This window comes from Hyperolius riggenbachi, chromosome 1, assembly GCF_040937935.1.
Source record: "Hyperolius riggenbachi isolate aHypRig1 chromosome 1, aHypRig1.pri, whole genome shotgun sequence".
In the NCBI taxonomy this organism is placed as follows: Eukaryota; Metazoa; Chordata; class Amphibia; order Anura; family Hyperoliidae; genus Hyperolius; species Hyperolius riggenbachi.
The window spans coordinates 687,740,457-687,760,107 of record NC_090646.1 but is presented as its reverse complement, the minus strand read 5'-3'; the positions used below and the strand labels follow the sequence as shown (position 1 = coordinate 687,760,107).

General features: G+C 51.0%; 1 protein-coding gene across 1 annotated transcript in view; it reads left to right on the top strand.

Annotated features, from left to right (window-relative positions):
- The window catches only part of NPR2 (natriuretic peptide receptor 2), a 253,098-nt gene that overhangs the window by 200,902 nt on the left and 32,545 nt on the right, over positions 1–19,651 (top strand). The window contains exons 18-19 of the mRNA XM_068265792.1: positions 3,215–3,283; positions 5,067–5,241. Coding sequence (XP_068121893.1) covers positions 3,215–3,283; positions 5,067–5,241 — 244 coding nt within the window. The remainder of the gene's footprint in view (positions 1–3,214; positions 3,284–5,066; positions 5,242–19,651) is intronic.

Sequence of the window (19,651 nt, the reverse complement as noted above, 5' to 3'; positions counted from 1 at the left end):
CACTCTGGTCCTTCCCACATTTAGCCTGACTCTTCCCCTTGGGGAGTTCCAGGCTTTGAAAGTAGCCAGTTCTTTGGGCAGTATCCCATACTGCCTGGTACCCCCTTTACGGGGACCCTTCTCAAAGCATTACTGTCGCACCAAACACTCATATTACTCAGGTGTCCAGAGGTTAGAAATATATCTGATTATCGGTGATACTGCAGATCATCAATAATCGGGTATATATCTGTATTCTCAGTGATACTGCAGATCACCGGTAATCAGACCCTCTCTGTGTTACACCGATCGTTACAATAGATAGGAGAGATGGAGGACACAAGCTGCAGAGTTCAGACTGGATTGGAGAGATGGAGGACACAAGCTGCAAAGTTCAGGATGGATAGGAGAGGTGGAGGACACACGCTGCAGAGTTCGGGATGGGTTGGAGAAGTGGAGGACACAAGCTGCAGAGTTCAGGCTGGATTGGAGAGGTGGAGGACACAAGCTGCAGAGTTCAGGCTGTGTTGGAGAGGTGGAGGACACAAGCTGCAGAGTTCAGGCTGGGTTGGAGAGGTGGAGGACACAAGCTGCAGAGTTTAGGATGGGTTGGAGAGGTGGAGGACACAAGCTGCAGAGTTCAGGCTGGGTTGGAGAGGTGGAGGACACAAGCTGCAGCGTTCAGGCTGGGTTGGAGAGGTGGAGGACACAAGCTGCAGAGTTTAGGATGGGTTGGAGAGGTGGAGGACACAAGCTGCAGAGTTCAGGATGGGTTGGAGAGGTGGAGGACACAAGCTGCTGAGTTCAGGCTGGATTGGAGAGGTGGAGGACACAAGCTGTAGAGTTCAGGCTGGATTGGAGAGGTGGAGGACACAAGCTGCAGAGTTTAGGGTGGATGGGAGAGGTGGAGGACACAAGCTGCAGAGTTCATGATGGGTTGGAGAGGTGGAGGACACAAGCTGCAGGGTTCGGGCTGGGTTGGAGAGGTGGAGGACACCAGCTGCAGAGTTCAGGATGGATAGGAGAGGTGGAGGACACGCACTGCAGAGTTCAGGATGGATTGGAGAGGTGGAGGACACAAGCTGCAGAGTTCAGGATGGGTTGGAGAGGTGGAGGACACAAGCTGCAGAGTTCAGGCTGGATAGGAGAGGTGGAGGACACAAGCTGCAGCGTTCAGGCTGGATTGGAGAGGTGGAGGACACAAGCTGCAGAGTTCAGGATTGATAGGAGAGGTGGAGGATACAAGCTGCAGAGTTCAGGCTGGATTGGAGAGGTGGAGGACACAAGCTGCAGACTTCAGGATGGATTGGAGAGGTGGAGGACACAAGCTGCAGAGTTCAGGCTGGGTTGGAGAGGTGGAGGACACAAGCTGCAGAGTTCAAACTGGATTGGAGAGGTGGAGGACACAAGCTGCAGAGTTCAGGATGGGTTGGAGAGGTGAAGGACACAAGCTGCAGACTTCAGGATGGATTGGAGAGGTGGAGGACACAAGCTGCAGAGTTCAGGCTGGGTTGGAGAGGTGGAGGACACAAGCTGCAGAGTTCAAACTGGATTGGAGAGGTGGAGGACACAAGCTGCAGAGTTCAGGATGGGTTGGAGAGGTGAAGGACACAAGCTGCAGAGTTCAGGATGGGTTGGAGAGGTGGAGGACACAAGCTGCAGAGTTCAGGCTGGATAGGAGAGATGGAGGACACAAGCTGCAGAGTTCAGGATGAGTTGGAGAGGTGGAGGACACAAGCTGCAGAGTTCAGGATGGGTTGGAGAGGTGGAGGACACATGCTGCAGAGTTCAGGATGGCTTGGAGAGGTGGAGGACACAAGCTGCAGAGTTCAGGATGGGTTGGAGAGGTGGAGGACACAAGCTGCAGAGTTCAGGCTGGATAGGAGAGGTGGAGGACACAAGCTGCAGAGTTCAGGCTGGGTTGGAGAGGTGGAGGACACAAGCTGTAGAGTTCAGGCTGGATAGGAGAGGTGGAGGACACAAGCTGCAGAGTTCAGGATGGGTTGGAGAGGTGGAGGACACAAGCTGCAGAGTTCAGGCTGTGTTGGAGAGGTGGGCGCCGAGCAGAGGATACTCTTACTTTCGGCACAGTACACGACCTGATGAAGCGGTTGTAGCCGCGAAACGCGTTGTCAATTTCCGAAGTGCCTTATTAAAGTTCTGTACTATACCTTATGGGACTGACTACTTATTTCAGGTAGGATCCACCCATATATTTATACTCATATCTAGTGGAAACGGTTTAATACCGACTAGGATATATATAGTAATCAATAACAAACTAACGATTTATCAGAGACAAATTTGGCTAGTTTACATTCATCCATTTGATTGAACATTTGTCTAATTGGTCGAACCTGTGCAACTTTTTAAAAAAAGAGTACCCTCCAGGGCGCCTCCTCATGTTCTTTTACAAGCTGCAGAGTTCAGGCTGGGTTGGAGAGGTGGAGGACACAAGCTGCAGAGTTCAGGCTGGGTTGGAGAGGTGGAGGACACAAGCTGCAGAGTTCAGGCTGGGTTGGAGAGGTGGAGGACACAAGCTGCAGAGTTCAGGATGGGTTGGAGAGGTGGAGGACACAAGCTGCAGAGTTCAGGCTGGGTTGGAGAGGTGGAGGACACAAGCTGCAGAGTTCAGGCTGGGTTGGAGAGGTGGAGGACACAAGCTGCAGAGTTCAGGCTGGGTTGGAGAGGTGGAGGACACAAGCTGCAGAGTTCAGGCTGGGTTGGAGAGGTGGAGGACACAAGCTGCAGAGTTCAGGATGGGTTGGAGAGGTGGAGGACACAAGCTGCAGAGTTCAGGCTGTGTTGGAGAGGTGGAGGACACAAGCTGCAGAGTTCAGGCTGGGTTGGAGAGGTGGAGGACACAAGCTGCAGAGTTCAGGCTGGGTTGGAGAGGTGGAGGACACAAGCTGCAGAGTTCAGGCTGGGTTGGAGAGGTGGAGGACACAAGCTGCAGAGTTCAGGATGGGTTGGAGAGGTGGAGGACACAAGCTGCAGAGTTCGGGATGGATAGGAGAGGAGTATCCAGAGAGGGAGGAGAGATGTGCCTTTGGCTGCGCGCACGCCGAGGTTCAGCAGAGGATACCCGGAAGTGGGAGGGACTCCGCGGGCAGAAGGGCAGTTCAGTGACCATCTGGGGAGGTCCTATGTAATGATATGTAGCAGAAAGGCCTGATTCTTATATTTCATACGTGACTCATGCTTGTATGATGCTGACGTCAGACTCTGCCAACAGGTGGTGACGCTGCTCAATGATCTCTACACCTGCTTTGATGCCATTATAGACAACTTCGATGTGTACAAGGTAAGCTGGTCTGCTGGTCCGACTGCTCAGTCTGGCAATGAGGGAAATTTTCTGGACAGTGTAAATTACTACACATTGCTTAACCCTTTCTGGACCAGCACCCTCTGCCCCCTTAAGGACCAGAGGGTGCTGGTCCAGCAAACCGCCGCTTCCCGACGAATCGCCGCAAGTTACCGTCGCTCCCGCCGGACACGCCGCTCTGTTCCCCCCCGCAGGCTGCTCTCTCTGCCATCGCTATGACGGCAGAGCGCTGTGCGCCGGGCAGGAGCCGCTTTCATTGGCTCCTGACCCTGTCATTCCATGTAAGCCAATGGGAACGGCTCCCGCCCGGCTCACAGTGCTCTGCCGTCATAGAGGCGGCAGGGCATTACATTGCGGCGGGGGCAGAGCGGACCGAGCGACGCGGACGGGCTGGGGCACGCGGTCAATGGGACGTAGAGTTTACGTCCTGTCAGGACCGCAGCGCCCCCTGCCCGCCGTAGATTTATACTCGCTCGGTCCGCAGGTGGTTAAAGGACCACTATTGCAGAAAAAAAGGAGGCAGTTAAAATATGACAGAACCGACAGGTTTTGGGTCAGTCCATCTCCTCATGGGGGGATTCTCAGAGTTTTCCTTGTTTTCAACAGCATTTCCTGAACAGCAGTTGCAGTCTAACTGACAAAATAGTGTGCAAGTGAGTAGGGAGGCTGGCTGGTATCTTTACTATTTCCTGCTGTTCAGGAAATGCTGTTGAAAACAAAGAAAACCTTGAGAATCCCCCATGATGAGATGGACTGGCCCAAAACCTGTCGGTTCTGTCAGATTTTAATTGCCTACATTTTTTGCTTTAAAGCCAATTGGTATCCATGCTAATGAAACAGAAAAGATCACTTCCATTCCTGTCAATCATGCAGTCATTTTGTGGAGGATAGTATAGCAAATTTGCATTAATTAGCACAAGGCTTTGTATATGACACATCTGTAATTACATTGTGCATTGAGGACATTTGCATTGTCTTGTGGCTCCCACTTTGTTCCTCTCACTGCCAGCAGCACAGAGCAGATCACCTGATCCCACCAACCTAAGCGTGGGGTGGATGAGGGACGGGGTGGAGGGGAGAGAGTTGGGGGATGGGGTTGGGTAAGTTGGGGGGATAGGGATTGGGGGAGCTGGGTAGATGAGAGTTTGGTGAATGAGGCTTGGGTGGATGGGGGTTGGGAGAGTCGGGTGGATGGGGGTTGGGAGGGTTGAGGGGATGAGGGTTAGGATGGTTTGGGTGGGTGGGGGTTGGGTGGGGGTGGGAGGGTTGGGTGGATGAGGGTTAGGAGATCTTGGATGGAAGAGGGTTGGGTGGATGGGGGTTGGGAGACTTGGGTGGATGAGGGTTGGCAAAGTCGGGTGTATGGGGGTTGGGTGGTTTAGAGTTGGGAATAGTTGGGTGGATGGAAGTTGGGTGGATGGGGGTTGGAAGGGTTGGGTGGATGATGGTTAGGATGGTTTGGGTGGATGGGGGTTGGGGGGATGAGGGTTAGGAGGGTTGGGTAGATGGAGGTTGGGAGGATGGGGGTTGGAAGGGTTGGGTGGATGATGGTTAGGATGGTTTGGGTGGATGGGGGTTGGGAGGATGGGGGTTAGGAGGGTTGGGTAGATGGAGGTTGGGAGGATGGGGGTTGGAAGGGTTGGGTGGATGTTGGGTGGATGAGATTTGGGGGAGTTTGGGAATTGGAGGATTTTGGCACACTAATAAAACACACCCAGTGTTCTGGGCACTTCCTAAGCTCCACTCACTGGCTCTCTTGCAGGTGGAGACGATTGGAGATGCCTACATGGTGGTATCGGGGCTACCGGTACGGAACGGGAAGCTGCATGCACGAGAAATTTCTAGAATGTCTCTGGCACTCCTGGAAGCTGTAACTACATTCAAGATCCGCCACAGACCAAACACACAACTGCATCTCCGGATCGGAATCCACACAGGTAGGTCCTACCCACTGGGGGGGAGGGGGCCTCACACATGTACAACAGCCAGACAACCTGCATGAAACTGTTTATAAATCTCACCCGAGTCATATCAGATTATACCCCGACTTTATGAAGGGTTAGTGAATCAGCAACTGCAAGGCCTAAACCTAGTCCTACGCTGCTTTCTGAGAAGGCTGCCACTAATGACTCCTAACCACCATAAGGATCTAAGGATGACAATGGTTAATTTGCATATTTCAGCAGTGGTGCATTGTGGGAGACATCTCAAGCTCACTCCAACCCAGTGGTGCTCAGCAGAGCTCGAATATTCGAGTAGCTCGAATATTCGAGCTCTTTTTCAGCTATTCGAGCTCGGTATTCGAGCTCCGAATAGCTGGAGCTATTCGAATGGGCTATCCGAGTACACTCGAATAGCCCATTCACTATTCGAGCTATTTGAGCAAACCGGCGCTATTCGAGCTCGGTGCCGAGCTCGAATAGCGTCATAGCCCAGATTGATGTCCTTAGAGCCAATCAGAGGGCTCCCAGGCCCTCTGACGGCAGCCAATCACAGAGGGGGACCCTGGCCAGCCCCTACCCTATAAATAGCGGCCGCCATGTTAGGTTTTTCCATGCTTGCCTGAGACTTGTACAGAGAGAGAGTTGCTCCTTTGTGCTTTGGCTTAGCAAGAGCTCTATTGTGGTCATTTACCTAGCGTTTTTGCACACCTATACCTGCCATATACACCTATATTGTTGTTAGTTAGATAGACATTGTATTTTAGTTAGTAGCTTGTGTGTTACATTAGAGAACTGCAGGCAGCTGCTGCAAGCTTACAGGTTTAGGCCTCAGGGGGGCCTTGCCTCTGTGGGCAGCTGTCCTCTGTTTATTTCTCTCATCTATACCAGTATTTCTGCTGTCCTTTACTAAATAGTATTGTAGTTATACTGTACTAGGAGTAGGACACTCACTGACTGTCACTGTTTATAGGCTACTAGCTAGCTCCTGCGTGTGTGCACTCACTCACTGTCTGTGTGTACACACACTCTATTTCCTTCTGATTACTGATTGATTATTGTTAGTTGTACTTACTTACTACTTACTCTTACTGTACCCGTAGGGACACTCACTGTCACTGTTCATATAGGCTACTAGCTCCTGCGTGTGCGCACTCACTGTCTGAGTGTACACACACAACACACACTCTATTTCCTTCTGATCGCTGATTGATTATTGTAATTAGTTAGTTCTACTTACTGTTACTACTTACTCTTACTGTACTAGGAGTCTAGGACACTCAGTCACTGTGTTCATAGGCTACTAGCTCCTGCCTGCGTGCACTCACTGTCTGAGTGTACACACACCCACACTCCATTTCCTTCTGATCGCTGATTGATTATTGTAATTAGTTAGTTCTACTTACTGGTGTTACTACTTACTCTTACTGTACTAGGAGTCTAGGACACTCAGTCACTGTGTTCATAGGCTACTAGCTCCTGCCTGCGTGCACTCACTGTCTGAGTGTACACACACCCACACTCCATTTCCTTCTGATCGCTGATTGATTATTGTAATTAGTTAGTTCTACTTACTGGTGTTACTACTTACTCTTACTGTACTAGGAGTCTAGGACACTCAGTCACTGTGTTCATAGGCTACTAGCTCCTGCCTGCGTGCACTCACTGTCTGAGTGTACACACACCCACACTCCATTTCCTTCTGATCGCTGATTGATTATTATAATTAGTTAGTTCTACTTACTGGTGTTGCTACTTACTCTTACTGTACTAGGAGTCTAGGACACTCAGTCACTGTGTTCATAGGCTACTAGCTCCTGCCTGCGTGCACTCACTGTCTGAGTGTACACACACCCACACTCCATTTCCTTCTGATCGCTGATTGATTATTGTAATTAGTTAGTTCTACTTACTGGTGTTACTACTTACTCTTACTGTACTAGGAGTCTAGGACACTCAGTCACTGTGTTCATAGGCTACTAGCTCCTGCCTGCGTGCACTCACTGTCTAAGTGTACACACACCCACACTCCATTTCCTTCTGATCGCTGATTGATTATTGTAATTAGTTAGTTCTACTTACTGGTGTTACTACTTACTCTTACTGTACTAGGAGTCTAGGACACTCAGTCACTGTGTTCATAGGCTACTAGCTCCTGCCTGCGTGCACTCACTGTCTGAGTGTACACACACTAAATTTACTTGTGATTACTACTGATTATTGTAACTGCTAGTTGTACTTCCTGACTGTTACTACTTACTTATTGTACTAGGGGACACTCACTCAGTCACCTCACCAACCAACCCACTCCATTAAAGTACCCCACTTTTCACCCGCCCTTTTAAAAAACTTTTGTCTATACGCCCAAAACATTGAAGATGTCTGGAAGTGGCAGCCAGCGCGGTTTGGGCAAGGGGAAGGGCAGCAAGGGAATCAGGAGGAGAGGGAGCAGCATTGTGGCAAGCCGCGGCCGCGGGCGCGCCACCATGCACAGTTCCGCAGCAGCAGCGTCAGTGGCTAACATTCCTCCCATAGCCACTGGCCGTGGACGCCTTGGGCGCCGCCCAGCAGGAGCATCTGCAACTCACGCTGCAGAGACACAGCAGCAGCAGCATGTAGCACCTGCTCCCATTTTCCTCCAGCCGGGTCGGAAACGTCCCATTGAGGAAAAGGATGCAGACACTGTGGTGCAACTCATGACGGAGGATGAGCAGCCCGCCATCAGCTCTGCATCCGAGGCCTCCACCCTCACCACCACCACCACCACCACCACCCCTGTTCGCAGCAGCCGCCCAGCAGGGTCTGGGGAGGAGGCCAGTTCACCGTCAGTCGCCGACCTGTCATTCAGCACTCTTTTGACCCCAGGCATGATGAGTCAATTGTCTGCTGCTGTTGGCGATTTTGAGGAGGAGATGCTGATGGGCACTTTGGGGGATGAGGGATTGGACAGCAAGACTGTGGCGACAGTCAAGCAGCCCATCCATGCATCAGGAGAGGAGTTTGGGGGGTCATCATCCCAGCAGGACATGTTTCAGGAGGGGGAGGATGATGGTGATGACCCGGTGACAGACAGAGACTGGGTGCCACCACCTCCAGGGGATGTCGTCCTCAGCAGCTCGGAGGAGGAGGAGGATGCGCTTGTGGGCCTTGCAAGGAGGCGCATCATTGCAAGCATTGGCAGCAGCAGTAGGCAGGTCCCACAGCCTGCTGGTGTCTCAGGCTCAGCAGCAGCAGCAGCAGCATCTGCCAGTACCACCACCAGCCGCACCCAAGCCCCCCAAGCCCCCCCCCCCCAACCACCACAGGGAGACAGGCAGCAGCGCTTCCATGCCGTAGGGGGATGTTTAAGTCACCAATCTGGCGATATTTCACCATGCCCACTGTGTACAGCAAGTACGCCACTTGCAACCACTGTCAGCGGAAGTTGAGCAGAGGTGCAGACCCCTTAAAGTTCTGCACCAGCTCGCTCATCAACCACCTTGCGGCTAAACATTTCCACCAGCATGAGGAGTTCCAGAGGCTGAAGGCATCTGGTGCTGGCAGTGGCACCACACCCATCACTGCACAGCCTTCAGCAGCAGCAGCAGCAACAGCAGCCACCCGCCCTCCTGCTCCTCCAGCAGCACCAGCAGGAGTGCGGAAACGCACTGCTCCTCCCCCCTCTGCAACTCCTGCCGCCGACACTGAGGCCTGTTCTGGCAGCCAGTCCTCAGTGGCCTCCTCCGCTGTGTCTGCTGATTCCCGTGTCAGCAAAAGGCCACGCCAGAGCCTTTTGAGCGAGTCCTTCCAGGGGGTGGTTAGGGCTCTGCCTCCCAGCAGCCGTCGCGTGCGGCAGCTGAACGGCTTGCTGGCACGGGCCATGTGCTCCCAACTCCTGCCGTACACGCTCGTGCAGGAGGGGAGCGACATGCGGGCGCTGCTTGCTTGTGCAGCCCCAGACTGGCAGCTCCCCAGCAGACACTTCTTCGCCCGCAAGGCCATTCCTGCACTGCACCGCTTTGTGATGGCCAATGTGCAGCGAGGGCTGGAGCACGCGGTTGGTGAAAGGGTCCACGTCACCATGGACTCCTGGAGCAGCCGCTTCGGGACAGGCCGCTACCTGTCCTTCACTGTCCACTGGGTCAGCTTGGTGGAAGGGGGTGAGGATGGGAGAGCAGCAGCGGGCACAGCAGCAGCAGCAGCAACACAGTGGGTGGTGCCACCCTGCAGGGTCAGGGGAACTGCAGCGGGTTCCTCCGATCCTCTGCCATCCTCCGCCACACCTGGCCAAACCCCCCGCCTCAGCAGCAGCGTGCAGGCCCGCCACTGCCAAGCGCTGCTGCACTTGGTCAGCCTTGGCAAGACCAAGCTGACGGCAGCCCACGTGTTGGCCAAACTCCAGGAGCAGGAGAGGATTTGGCTGACCCCCAGAGGCCTCAGAGTCGGAGAGGTGGTGTCCGACAATGGGGCCAATCTGGTTGCTGCCATAGACAGGGGAAACCTGACCCACATCCCCTGTCTTGCCCACGTGCTGAACCTGGTGGTGCAGAAGTTCCTGCGCACCTACCAGGGGATGGGCGAACTGCTGGAAACGGCAAGGAATGTTGTGCGTCACTTCCGGCGCTCGGCTGCAGCCTGTGCGAGCCTGGAAGACGTGCAAAAGGAGCTGGATCTGCCACGCCATCGGCTGATCCTTGACGTTCCGACTCGCTGGAACTCCACCCTGGCGATGTTGGAGCGTCTGGTTGAACAGAGGCACGCTGTCAACCAGTACCTTGCCCTGGCCTCTGTTTCCGCAGCTCAGAGAAGGGACAAGACCAGCAACATCCCGTCCATCGTCCCCGATGATGACTGGAGGCACATGCAGCAGGTGTGCTTTGTGCTGGCTCCCTTCCTGCAGGCCACAAACATGGTGAGCAGGGACCATGCTATGGTCTGCGAGTGGGTGCCCCTGGTTTCTCTGCTGAACAGGGCCCTCGATGCTTTGCTGGAACAGGGAGCGGCAGCCTTGGACCAGCAGGAGCGGCAACCAGCTGCGCAGTCCACCTCTGAGGGGGAGGAGGAGGAGGACTTGGTGGAGGTCCCTGACCTGGCTGCTGATGAGGGGGATCAGCACAGCGCAGCTGAGTTGGTGCGGGGGTGGAGAGAGGATGAGGCGGCAGAGGAGGAGGATGAGGACAGCACTGACGTCGATGTGCCAGCAGACGTGGCCCGCCTCTTCCCAATGGCAGCGCACATGCTGACGTGCCTGCGCAGGGACCCCAGGGTGATCCAGATGAAGCAGAGGGAGGACATCTGGATCAGCATGATGTTGGACCCACGCCTCAAGGGGAAGTTGAGCCAGTTCCTGCCGCCTGCAGGAGGAGACCCAGCGCAACAAATAAGGAGCTTGCAGCAGGCCCTTGTTGAGCGCTTGGAGGAAGCCTTCCCCCAGCCTTCCACCCCCACTGTCCAGCAGCCAGCACAGAGGCAGCAGCAGGTGCCTGCATCCAGCAGCAGCAAGCGCCCCACAGACCTGCTGTCTCTCAGCCACGAGCTCTACAGGACTGTAGAGGCTCCGGCAGCAGTGACTAGAGAGGAGATGCATGCAGCAGCATCCTCCTCCGGTCACAGCCAGCGCCTGACCCGCATGGTGGCTGACTACATGGGGTCGTACAGCGGGCTTGACAGCGATGCCCCTGTTGATCCCATGGAGTATTGGGTCAAGCGCATGGAGATCTGGAGCGAGCTGGCGCAGTACGCCCTGGAAGTGCTGTCCTGCCCCCCTTCCAGCGTGCTGTCCGAGCGCTGCTTCAGTGCAGCTGGTGGCGTGGTCACCGAGAAACGCTCACGTCTGTCTCACAAGTCTGTGGACAGACTGACGTTTCTGAAGATGAACCAGGCGTGGGTGGAAGGCGAGTTCCTGGCCCCTGTTGTCGGCGAGAGGGGGACATGAACTGGCTGCCGGAACCATCGTTAATGTGCCTTACCACCCTTTACCACCTCCTGGCTCCTGCTCACTAAGCCAGCCTGGTTCACTTTGACTATTACGTCGCCTGCAGCCACACATTTTACACCTACAGTGGGCTGCTGTGTACTGCCCTTCTGCTGTCTGTCTGTGTTTCCCACTGCCAGGGTACACAGAATTACCTTCTTCTGCTGCCACTCTGCCACCAGCTATTACGTCAAACAATAGCTATATTGGTTGCAAAACCAAAACCAAACAAACCATAAAAAAAAAAAAGGTTTAATTTTTCTGAGGTGCCCGGGTTGAAAACTGTGTTGTTCCAGTTGTGTATTGGACACAATGTGGGCTGCACGACCGCTGTCTGGGACCTCCTGTTGTGTTTATTTACGGCCTGGTATCACCGCTAGGTACCAGGGCTATTATGTCACGCTGCCTACCTGCTGCCACACTCACACTACTCCTCCATTCCTCCTGCTGCTGCTGTCTGTCTGTGTTTCCCACTGCCAGGGTACACAGAATTACCTTCTGCTGCCACACTGCCACCAGCTATTACGTCAAACAATAGCTGCTCACATAATTACTCCTCCATTCCTCCTCCTGCTGCTGCTGCTGTCTGTCTGTGTTTCCCACTGCCAGGGTACACAGAATTACCTTCTGCTGCCACACTGCCACCAGCTATTACGTCAAACAATAGCTGCTCACATAATTACTCCTCCATTCCTCCTCCTGCTGCTGCTGCTGTCTGTCTGTGTTTCCCACCGCCAGGGTACACAGATTTACCTTCTGCTGCCACTCTGCCACCAGCTATTACGTCAAACAATAGCTATATATCTGTGTAATTGGTTGTAAAACCAAAACTACAAAACCATTACAAAAAAAGGTTTAATTTTTCTGAGGTGCCCGGGTTGAAAACTGTGTTGTCCCAGTTGTGTATTGGACACAATGTGGGCTGCACGACCGCTGTCTGGGACCTCCTGTTGTGTTTATTTACGGCCTGGTATCACCGCTAGGTACCAGGGCTATTATGTCACGCTGCCTACCTGCTGCCACACTCACACTACTCCTCCATTCCTCCTGCTGCTGCTGTCTGTCTGTGTTTCCCACTGCCAGGGTACACAGAATTACCTTCTGCTGCCACACTGCCACCAGCTATTACGTCAAACAATAGCTGCTCACATAATTACTCCTCCATTCCTGCTGCTGCTGCTGTCTGTCTGTGTTTCCCACCGCCAGGGTACACAGATTTACCTTCTGCTGCCACTCTGCCACCAGCTATTACGTCAAACAATAGCTATATATCTGTGTAATTGGTTGTAAAACCAAAACTACAAAACCATTACAAAAAAAGGTTTAATTTTTCTGAGGTGCCCGGGTTGAAAACTGTGTTGTCCCAGTTGTGTATTGGACACAATGTGGGCTGCACGACCGCTGTCTGGGACCTCCTGTTGTGTTTATTTACGGCCTGGTATCACCGCTAGGTACCAGGGCTATTATGTCACGCTGCCTACCTGCTGCCACACTCACACTACTCCTCCATTCCTCCTGCTGCTGCTGTCTGTCTGTGTTTCCCACTGCCAGGGTACACAGAATTACCTTCTGCTGCCACACTGCCACCAGCTATTACGTCAAACAATAGCTGCTCACATAATTACTCCTCCATTCCTCCTCCTGCTGCTGCTGCTGTCTGTCTGTGTTTCCCACCGCCAGGGTACACAGATTTACCTTCTGCTGCCACTCTGCCACCAGCTATTACGTCAAACAATAGCTATATATCTGTGTAATTGGTTGTAAAACCAAAACTACAAAACCATTACAAAAAAAGGTTTAATTTTTCTGAGGTGCCCGGGTTGAAAACTGTGTTGTCCCAGTTGTGTATTGGACACAATGTGGGCTGCACGACCGCTGTCTGGGACCTCCTGTTGTGTTTATTTACGGCCTGGTATCACCGCTAGGTACCAGGGCTATTATGTCACGCTGCCTACCTGCTGCCACACTCACACTACTCCTCCATTCCTCCTGCTGCTGCTGTCTGTCTGTGTTTCCCACTGCCAGGGTACACAGAATTACCTTCTGCTGCCACACTGCCACCAGCTATTACGTCAAACAATAGCTGCTCACATAATTACTCCTCCATTCCTCCTCCTGCTGCTGCTGCTGTCTGTCTGTGTTTCCCACCGCCAGGGTACACAGATTTACCTTCTGCTGCCACTCTGCCACCAGCTATTACGTCAAACAATAGCTATATATCTGTGTAATTGGTTGTAAAACCAAAACTACAAAACCATTACAAAAAAAGGTTTAATTTTTCTGAGGTGCCCGGGTTGAAAACTGTGTTGTCCCAGTTGTGTATTGGACACAATGTGGGCTGCACGACCGCTGTCTGGGACCTCCTGTTGTGTTTATTTACGCCCTGGTATCACTGCTAGGTACCAGGGCTATTATGTCACGCTGCCTGCCTCATTGACTGCATGCTGCCACACACTCATCCTCCTCCTCCTGCTGCTGAATTTACCTCCTGCTGTCTGTGTGTTTCCACTGCCAGGGAGCACATACAATGGCGCTTCCAACATGCGTGCGCCACCAGCTATTTGTTGTTACGCTCAAAAATAGCTGCATTTCTTTAAAAAAAAAAATGAAAAGAGAAATAAGTGAAGAAGAAGACGATATAGAAGAAGATGAAGAAGAAGAAGATGAAGAAGAAGAAGAAGAAGATGAAGAAGAAGAAGAACAAGATGAAGAAGATGAAGATGAAGAAGATGAAGAAGAAGATGAAGAAGATGAAGATGAAGAAGATGAAGAAGAAGATGAAGAAGATGAAGAAGATGAAGAAGAAGATGAAGAAGATGAAGAAGAAGATGAAGAAGATGAAGAAGATGAAGAAGAAGATGAAGATGAAGAAGATGAAGATGAAGAAGATGAAGAAGAAGAAGATGAAGAAGAAGAAGATGAAGAAGAAGAAGAAGATATAGAAGAAGAAGAAGAAGATATAGAAGATAAAGAAGAAGAAGAAGAAGAAGTATATACAGTACTGAACAAAATTCTGGACACAACTTCTCTTTTCACCTTTTTTTTTTTAAAGGAACATCCCCACATAATCACTTGCTGTTGTTACTTGGAAAAAAATATGTTTCTTGCATCATTCACCCTCAAAACAAGTGTTGGGAAGCTATTTAAGGCCAATTCGAATAGTCAGCTCGAATAATGAGCTCGAATACCGACTCGAATAGTGAGCTCGAAGTCCGAGGTCGAATCGAATAGTAAAATTTATTCGACTCGAATATTCGACTGACCTCGAATAATTTACTATTCGAATTCGACCAAACTCGAATTTTAAAAAGGGGTATTTGAGCATCACTACTCCAACCTGAATTATCACAAATACTTTCTGTTTTAAGAAAGCAAACTTGTGCGTCAGGGGGGGGGGGGGGAGGTTTAGCGGCAGCTGGGAGGGCCGTCATCCACCTCTCCTGGCGCCCAGCTCACCTGCGCCGTACTAATACGCATACTGCTGTGCTCACAGTGGATTCACCTTCAGAAGCCTCTAGTGGAGGAGAGCTGCCCCGTGGTACTATGCCACATAGTACCACGGGATTGGCGGATGTTTGTCACAGGTACTCCTCCATGTGGTCCCAGCCCCTCTACATTGAAATGCCCACGTGGCAAAGCATCCAAACAACAGCGTAAGTAAAGATGATGTGTTGGCAGGGAGGGGAATAGATCGGCCATGGGAGGGAGGTGTCTGTTTTTGGGTTCATTTATGCACTTTTGCTAACTCTTTCACAACATGAAATACTTTTGTATTGTAGGTTGTGATTATCTGATCAGGGCATATGAGTACTCTGATGTTTTAGCATTGAGATGATCCCCTTGTTTCTTTCACAACGTGACACCCTCAGCTTTCTAATTGTTGTGAATGAAGAATCTGGGAGACAGCAGCTAGCTTTTCTATCTGCTCCATAAATAAGGAAACTCAGCAAGAAGTCCTCTTTATGTGGCCAGAACTCCACACGGTATAAAGGAGTGGCCTGTTGCTGGAGACGCCTCATTCTCTTCCACAACTTCTGACACTGCGACGTATGAAAGCCATTCTGGAAAAGGAGATATGGAAACGTTTGTGTAATATAAACTCATCCTGTTATTCCTTCATCTACCGCCCAATGTACTGCTGTCTTCTCATTGACCCCTAGACCGTCCCTATCGGAGCTATGTGATGCCCAGACCTCCAGCTCAGGATAGTCTCCTGAAACAAGAGTATGGCTGTGTGACATGTGGATGGATGAACGCTGCCACGTACAGGCACCTGGGCCTATGGCATCCATGGATGTGTGGTAGAATATTACTCCTCACGTTATTCCATCATTCACTGCCCAATGTACTGCTCTCTTCTCATTGACCTCTAGACCATCCACATCCGAGCTATGTGATGCCCAGACCTCCAGCTCAGGATAGTCTCCTGAAACAAGAGTATGGCTGTGTGACATGTGGATGGATGAACGCTGCCACTTACAGGCACCTGGGCCTATGGCATCCATGGATGTGTGGTAGAATATTACTCCTCACGTTATTCCATCATTCACTGCCCAATGTACTGCTCTCTTCTCATTGACCCCTAGACCATCCCTATCCGAGCTATGTGATGCCCAGACCTCCAGCTCAGGATAGTCTCCTGAAACAAGAGTATGGCTGTGTGACGTGTGGACGGATGAACGCTGCCACGTGCAGGCACCTGGGCCTATGGCATCCATGGATGTGTGGGGGAATATAAACTCATCCTGTTATTCCTTCATCTACCACCCAATGTACTGCTCTCTTCTCATTGACCCCTAGACCATCCGTATCCCAGAACTCCTCCTATGGCATCCATAGATATATGGTGGAATATAAACCACTCATGTTATTCCGGTATCCCTTGCCCAATACATCCGCAGTCGCAGGGGGAAGTGTAAGGAACTGCGATTTTAGAGCATGCGTTCATTTAAGATATGGGTAGTACAAAGAACCATATTCAGACGCTAAACTATGAAATGATTTGAAGGCATTAGGTTCAAGGATCTGCTATAAAAATACAGTGGGATGTGAAAGTTTGGGCAACCTTTTTAGTCATTATAATTTTCCTGTATAAATCGTTGGTTGTTACGATAACAAATGTCAGTTAAATATATCATATAGGAGACACACACAGCGATATTTGAGAAGTGAAATTAAGTTTATTGGATTTACAGAAAGTGCGCAGTAATTGTTTAACCTTCTTGCCGGTCTAAAAAATCCGGCAAGGAGGCAGCGCCTCACTTTTTTTTTATTTTATTTTTTTTTAAATCATGTAGCGAGCCCAGGGCTCGCTACATGATAGCCGCTGAGCGGCGGCATCCCCCCACCCACTCCGATCGCCTTCGGCGATCAGAATATGCAGGAAATTAATGAGAATGGGATTACCTGCAGGGCTTCCCCGGTCGTCATGGCGACGGGGCGGAATGACGTCACCGACGTCATGGACGTCACAGGGAACCCCGATCCGCCCCTCAGCGCTGCCTGGCACTGATTGGCCAGGCTGCGCAGGGGTCTGGGGCGGGGGGGGGGGGGGGGGCGGGCGGTGGCTCGGCGAATCGGCGGTAGCGGCGGATCGGCAGTGATCGCGTACTACACGCAGCTAGCAAAGTGCTAGCTGCGTGTAGGGAAAAAAAATTGTGCAAATCGGCCTAGCGGGGCCTGAGAAATCCTCCTGCGCAGGTTACCCCGAGCTGTGCTCGGGATAACCGGCAAGGAGGTTAAATAAAATTAGGCAGGTGCATACATTTGGGCACTGTTGTCATTTTATTGATTCCAAAACCTTTAGAAAAATTATTGGAACTCAAATTGGCTTGGTAAGCTCAGTGACCCCTGACCTACATACACAGGTGAATCCAATTATGAGAAAGAGTATTTAAGGGGATTAATTGTAAGTTTCCCTCCTTTTTTAAATTTCTCTAAAGAATAGCAACATGGGGGTCTCAAAACAACCCTCAAATGACCTGAAGACAAAGGTTGTTTCCCATCGTGATTTAGGGGAAGGATACAGAAAGCTGTCTCAGAGATTTTGGCTGTCTGTTTCCACAGTTAGGAACATATTGAGGAAATGGAAGACCACAGGCCCAGTTCAAGTTAAGGCTTAAAGTGGCAGACCAAGAAAAATCTCGGATCTTGCTGCAGATGGAGTGACTGTACATCATTCAACTATTTGGCTGTCGGGCTTGTTTGGTCAATAACCAAAGTTCAGGCTGTATGCTCATATGACTGATCCAGAGCCCAGCCCATAACACCTGTGCAATCTCCTGCCTAACACAATACTAAGCAATTTGGGCACAAGTATGTATATATATATATATATATTATATATATATTTAGTCATCTGAGGCCTAGTGGATAACGCTATCCAGACAATTGAATCACGAGGCAGGTGAGCCAGGAGCTCCAGGTAGCAGTTAACAGATCCTAGTTAGTAACTTCCCAGAGTATCGTGGGACATACAGAAACTCACGTTAGCAGCTTCCATCAGCCAGGTGACCAATTATACCCCGAAGCCAGCTGTCAGACTGGCATACATACACATCTGACATAATACACAGTAGACAGAAAATGTGACAATATGGCTTCTGTATTATCCCACATCATAACTAGCTGCTATATCATGACACCTCCCCTCTTCAAGATGGCGTACGGCAGACGATTCCCACGAATCGTCTTGCCAGCGCCTACACTGATGGCCTGGCCTGGTGGGGTAACTCCTTAGCATCCTCAGGAGGGTTCCCCACCTGTCAGTTAGCTCCGAGCTGCCCGGCTGGAAAACTAGGTCAGGTTGCTGCAATGTGTCATTGCCACTGGCAACCTGACGTAACCAACCAGGGGAATGAGGGTCAGTGACGACCGTGAATTCGCGACCATAGAGACAGTGCTGCAGCTGGGGAGGGGTTCCGACCGTCACTACACGCACTTCCTCTATAGTGGCAGGAGCTATCTCTCGGTCCCTTTGGGGAATGATTATCTGCCGGTCTGCCTCCTCCACCTCGGACAGCTCCGAGGGAATAACTTCCCAGAACCCTCCCAGCCCGCCCCTTCCAGCTGGTGACCTGCTGGCCACACCCCTGAGCTGTTCCAGGAGGCTGTGAAATCGAACAGCCCCAGAGAGCTCAGTGCTGCCTGTCACACATTCCAGGAAGGCTGCAGACGGAGAGGCTCCTGGGCCCTCCAGGCCAGGTTCCGGATTGGATGTGGCTGACCCAGCAACATTTGCCACTTCGGTGGACAGTCCCTCTGCTGTAGACCCGCTAGTGCTGCGGGTTACCACGGCAGCGGAGGGAGCGCCCACCTTACACACATCATTGCTCATCACATTATATTTGATCTCAAAATCACCTGAAGGGGAAGGATCTGGCCTGGGGCCGTCTGCCCCTTCAGTTCCTCTGCTGCAGACCAGTGGCAGACCAGCGACCACTGCTGGTTACTCCTGCAGCTGACGGAGTGTCCACATGACACACAGCATTGTGTAGTACATTACATATGGCATCAACATTATCCGTCTTACACATATTGTCATCTGGTACATCACATAAAACATCAACATTATCTGTATTACACACTCCGCTATTCAGCACCGCACAAGTGACATCAGCAGTTTCTGCATCGATCGCCTCGATAGTCCGTGTGTCAGAAATGACATCATCAGTTTCTGCATTGTCTGTATCAGCATGTCCCACTCCAGGCCTAGGCACTGGGGAATCACTAGGGCTGGCTCCTAGTATACAGTCCATAGCCCCTGGGGCCTCGCCAGCATTCCCCACTTGCACAGAGTTATCAAACAGTACCTTGTATGAGTCCGGGACTTCTGCTGGGGAGGCAGGCTCCATGGGGGTTAGATTAGGCTCATACCGGGCTACTAACCGTCCCAGGTCAGTACCCAGCAAAACTATGATGGGGATGGCATCAGTTACCCCAACTACTCTCATTCCGCTGCTGCAACCCCAGAGGCTGTAATTTCTGCAAAAGGAGGATCTACTAAATATTGATTTCATTTCTTTTTTTGTGGTGCTCAAATGTATGCACCCGCCTAATTTTGGTTAAACAATTATTGCGCACTTTCTGTAAATCCAATATACTTCATTTCACTTCTCAAATATCACTGTGTGTGTCTCCTATATGATATATTTATATCACTGTGTGTGTCTCCTATATGATATATTTATATCACTGTGTGTGTCTCCTGTATGATATATTTATATCACTGTGTGTGTCTCCTATATGGTATATTTATATCACTGTGTGTGTCTCCTGTATGATATATTTATATCACTGTGTGTGTCTCCTATATGATATATTTATATCACTGTGTGTGTCTCCTGTATGATATATTTATATCACTGTGTGTGTCTCCTATATGATATATTTATATCACTGTGTGTGTCTCCTATATGATATATTTATATCACTGTGTGTGTCTCCTGTATGATA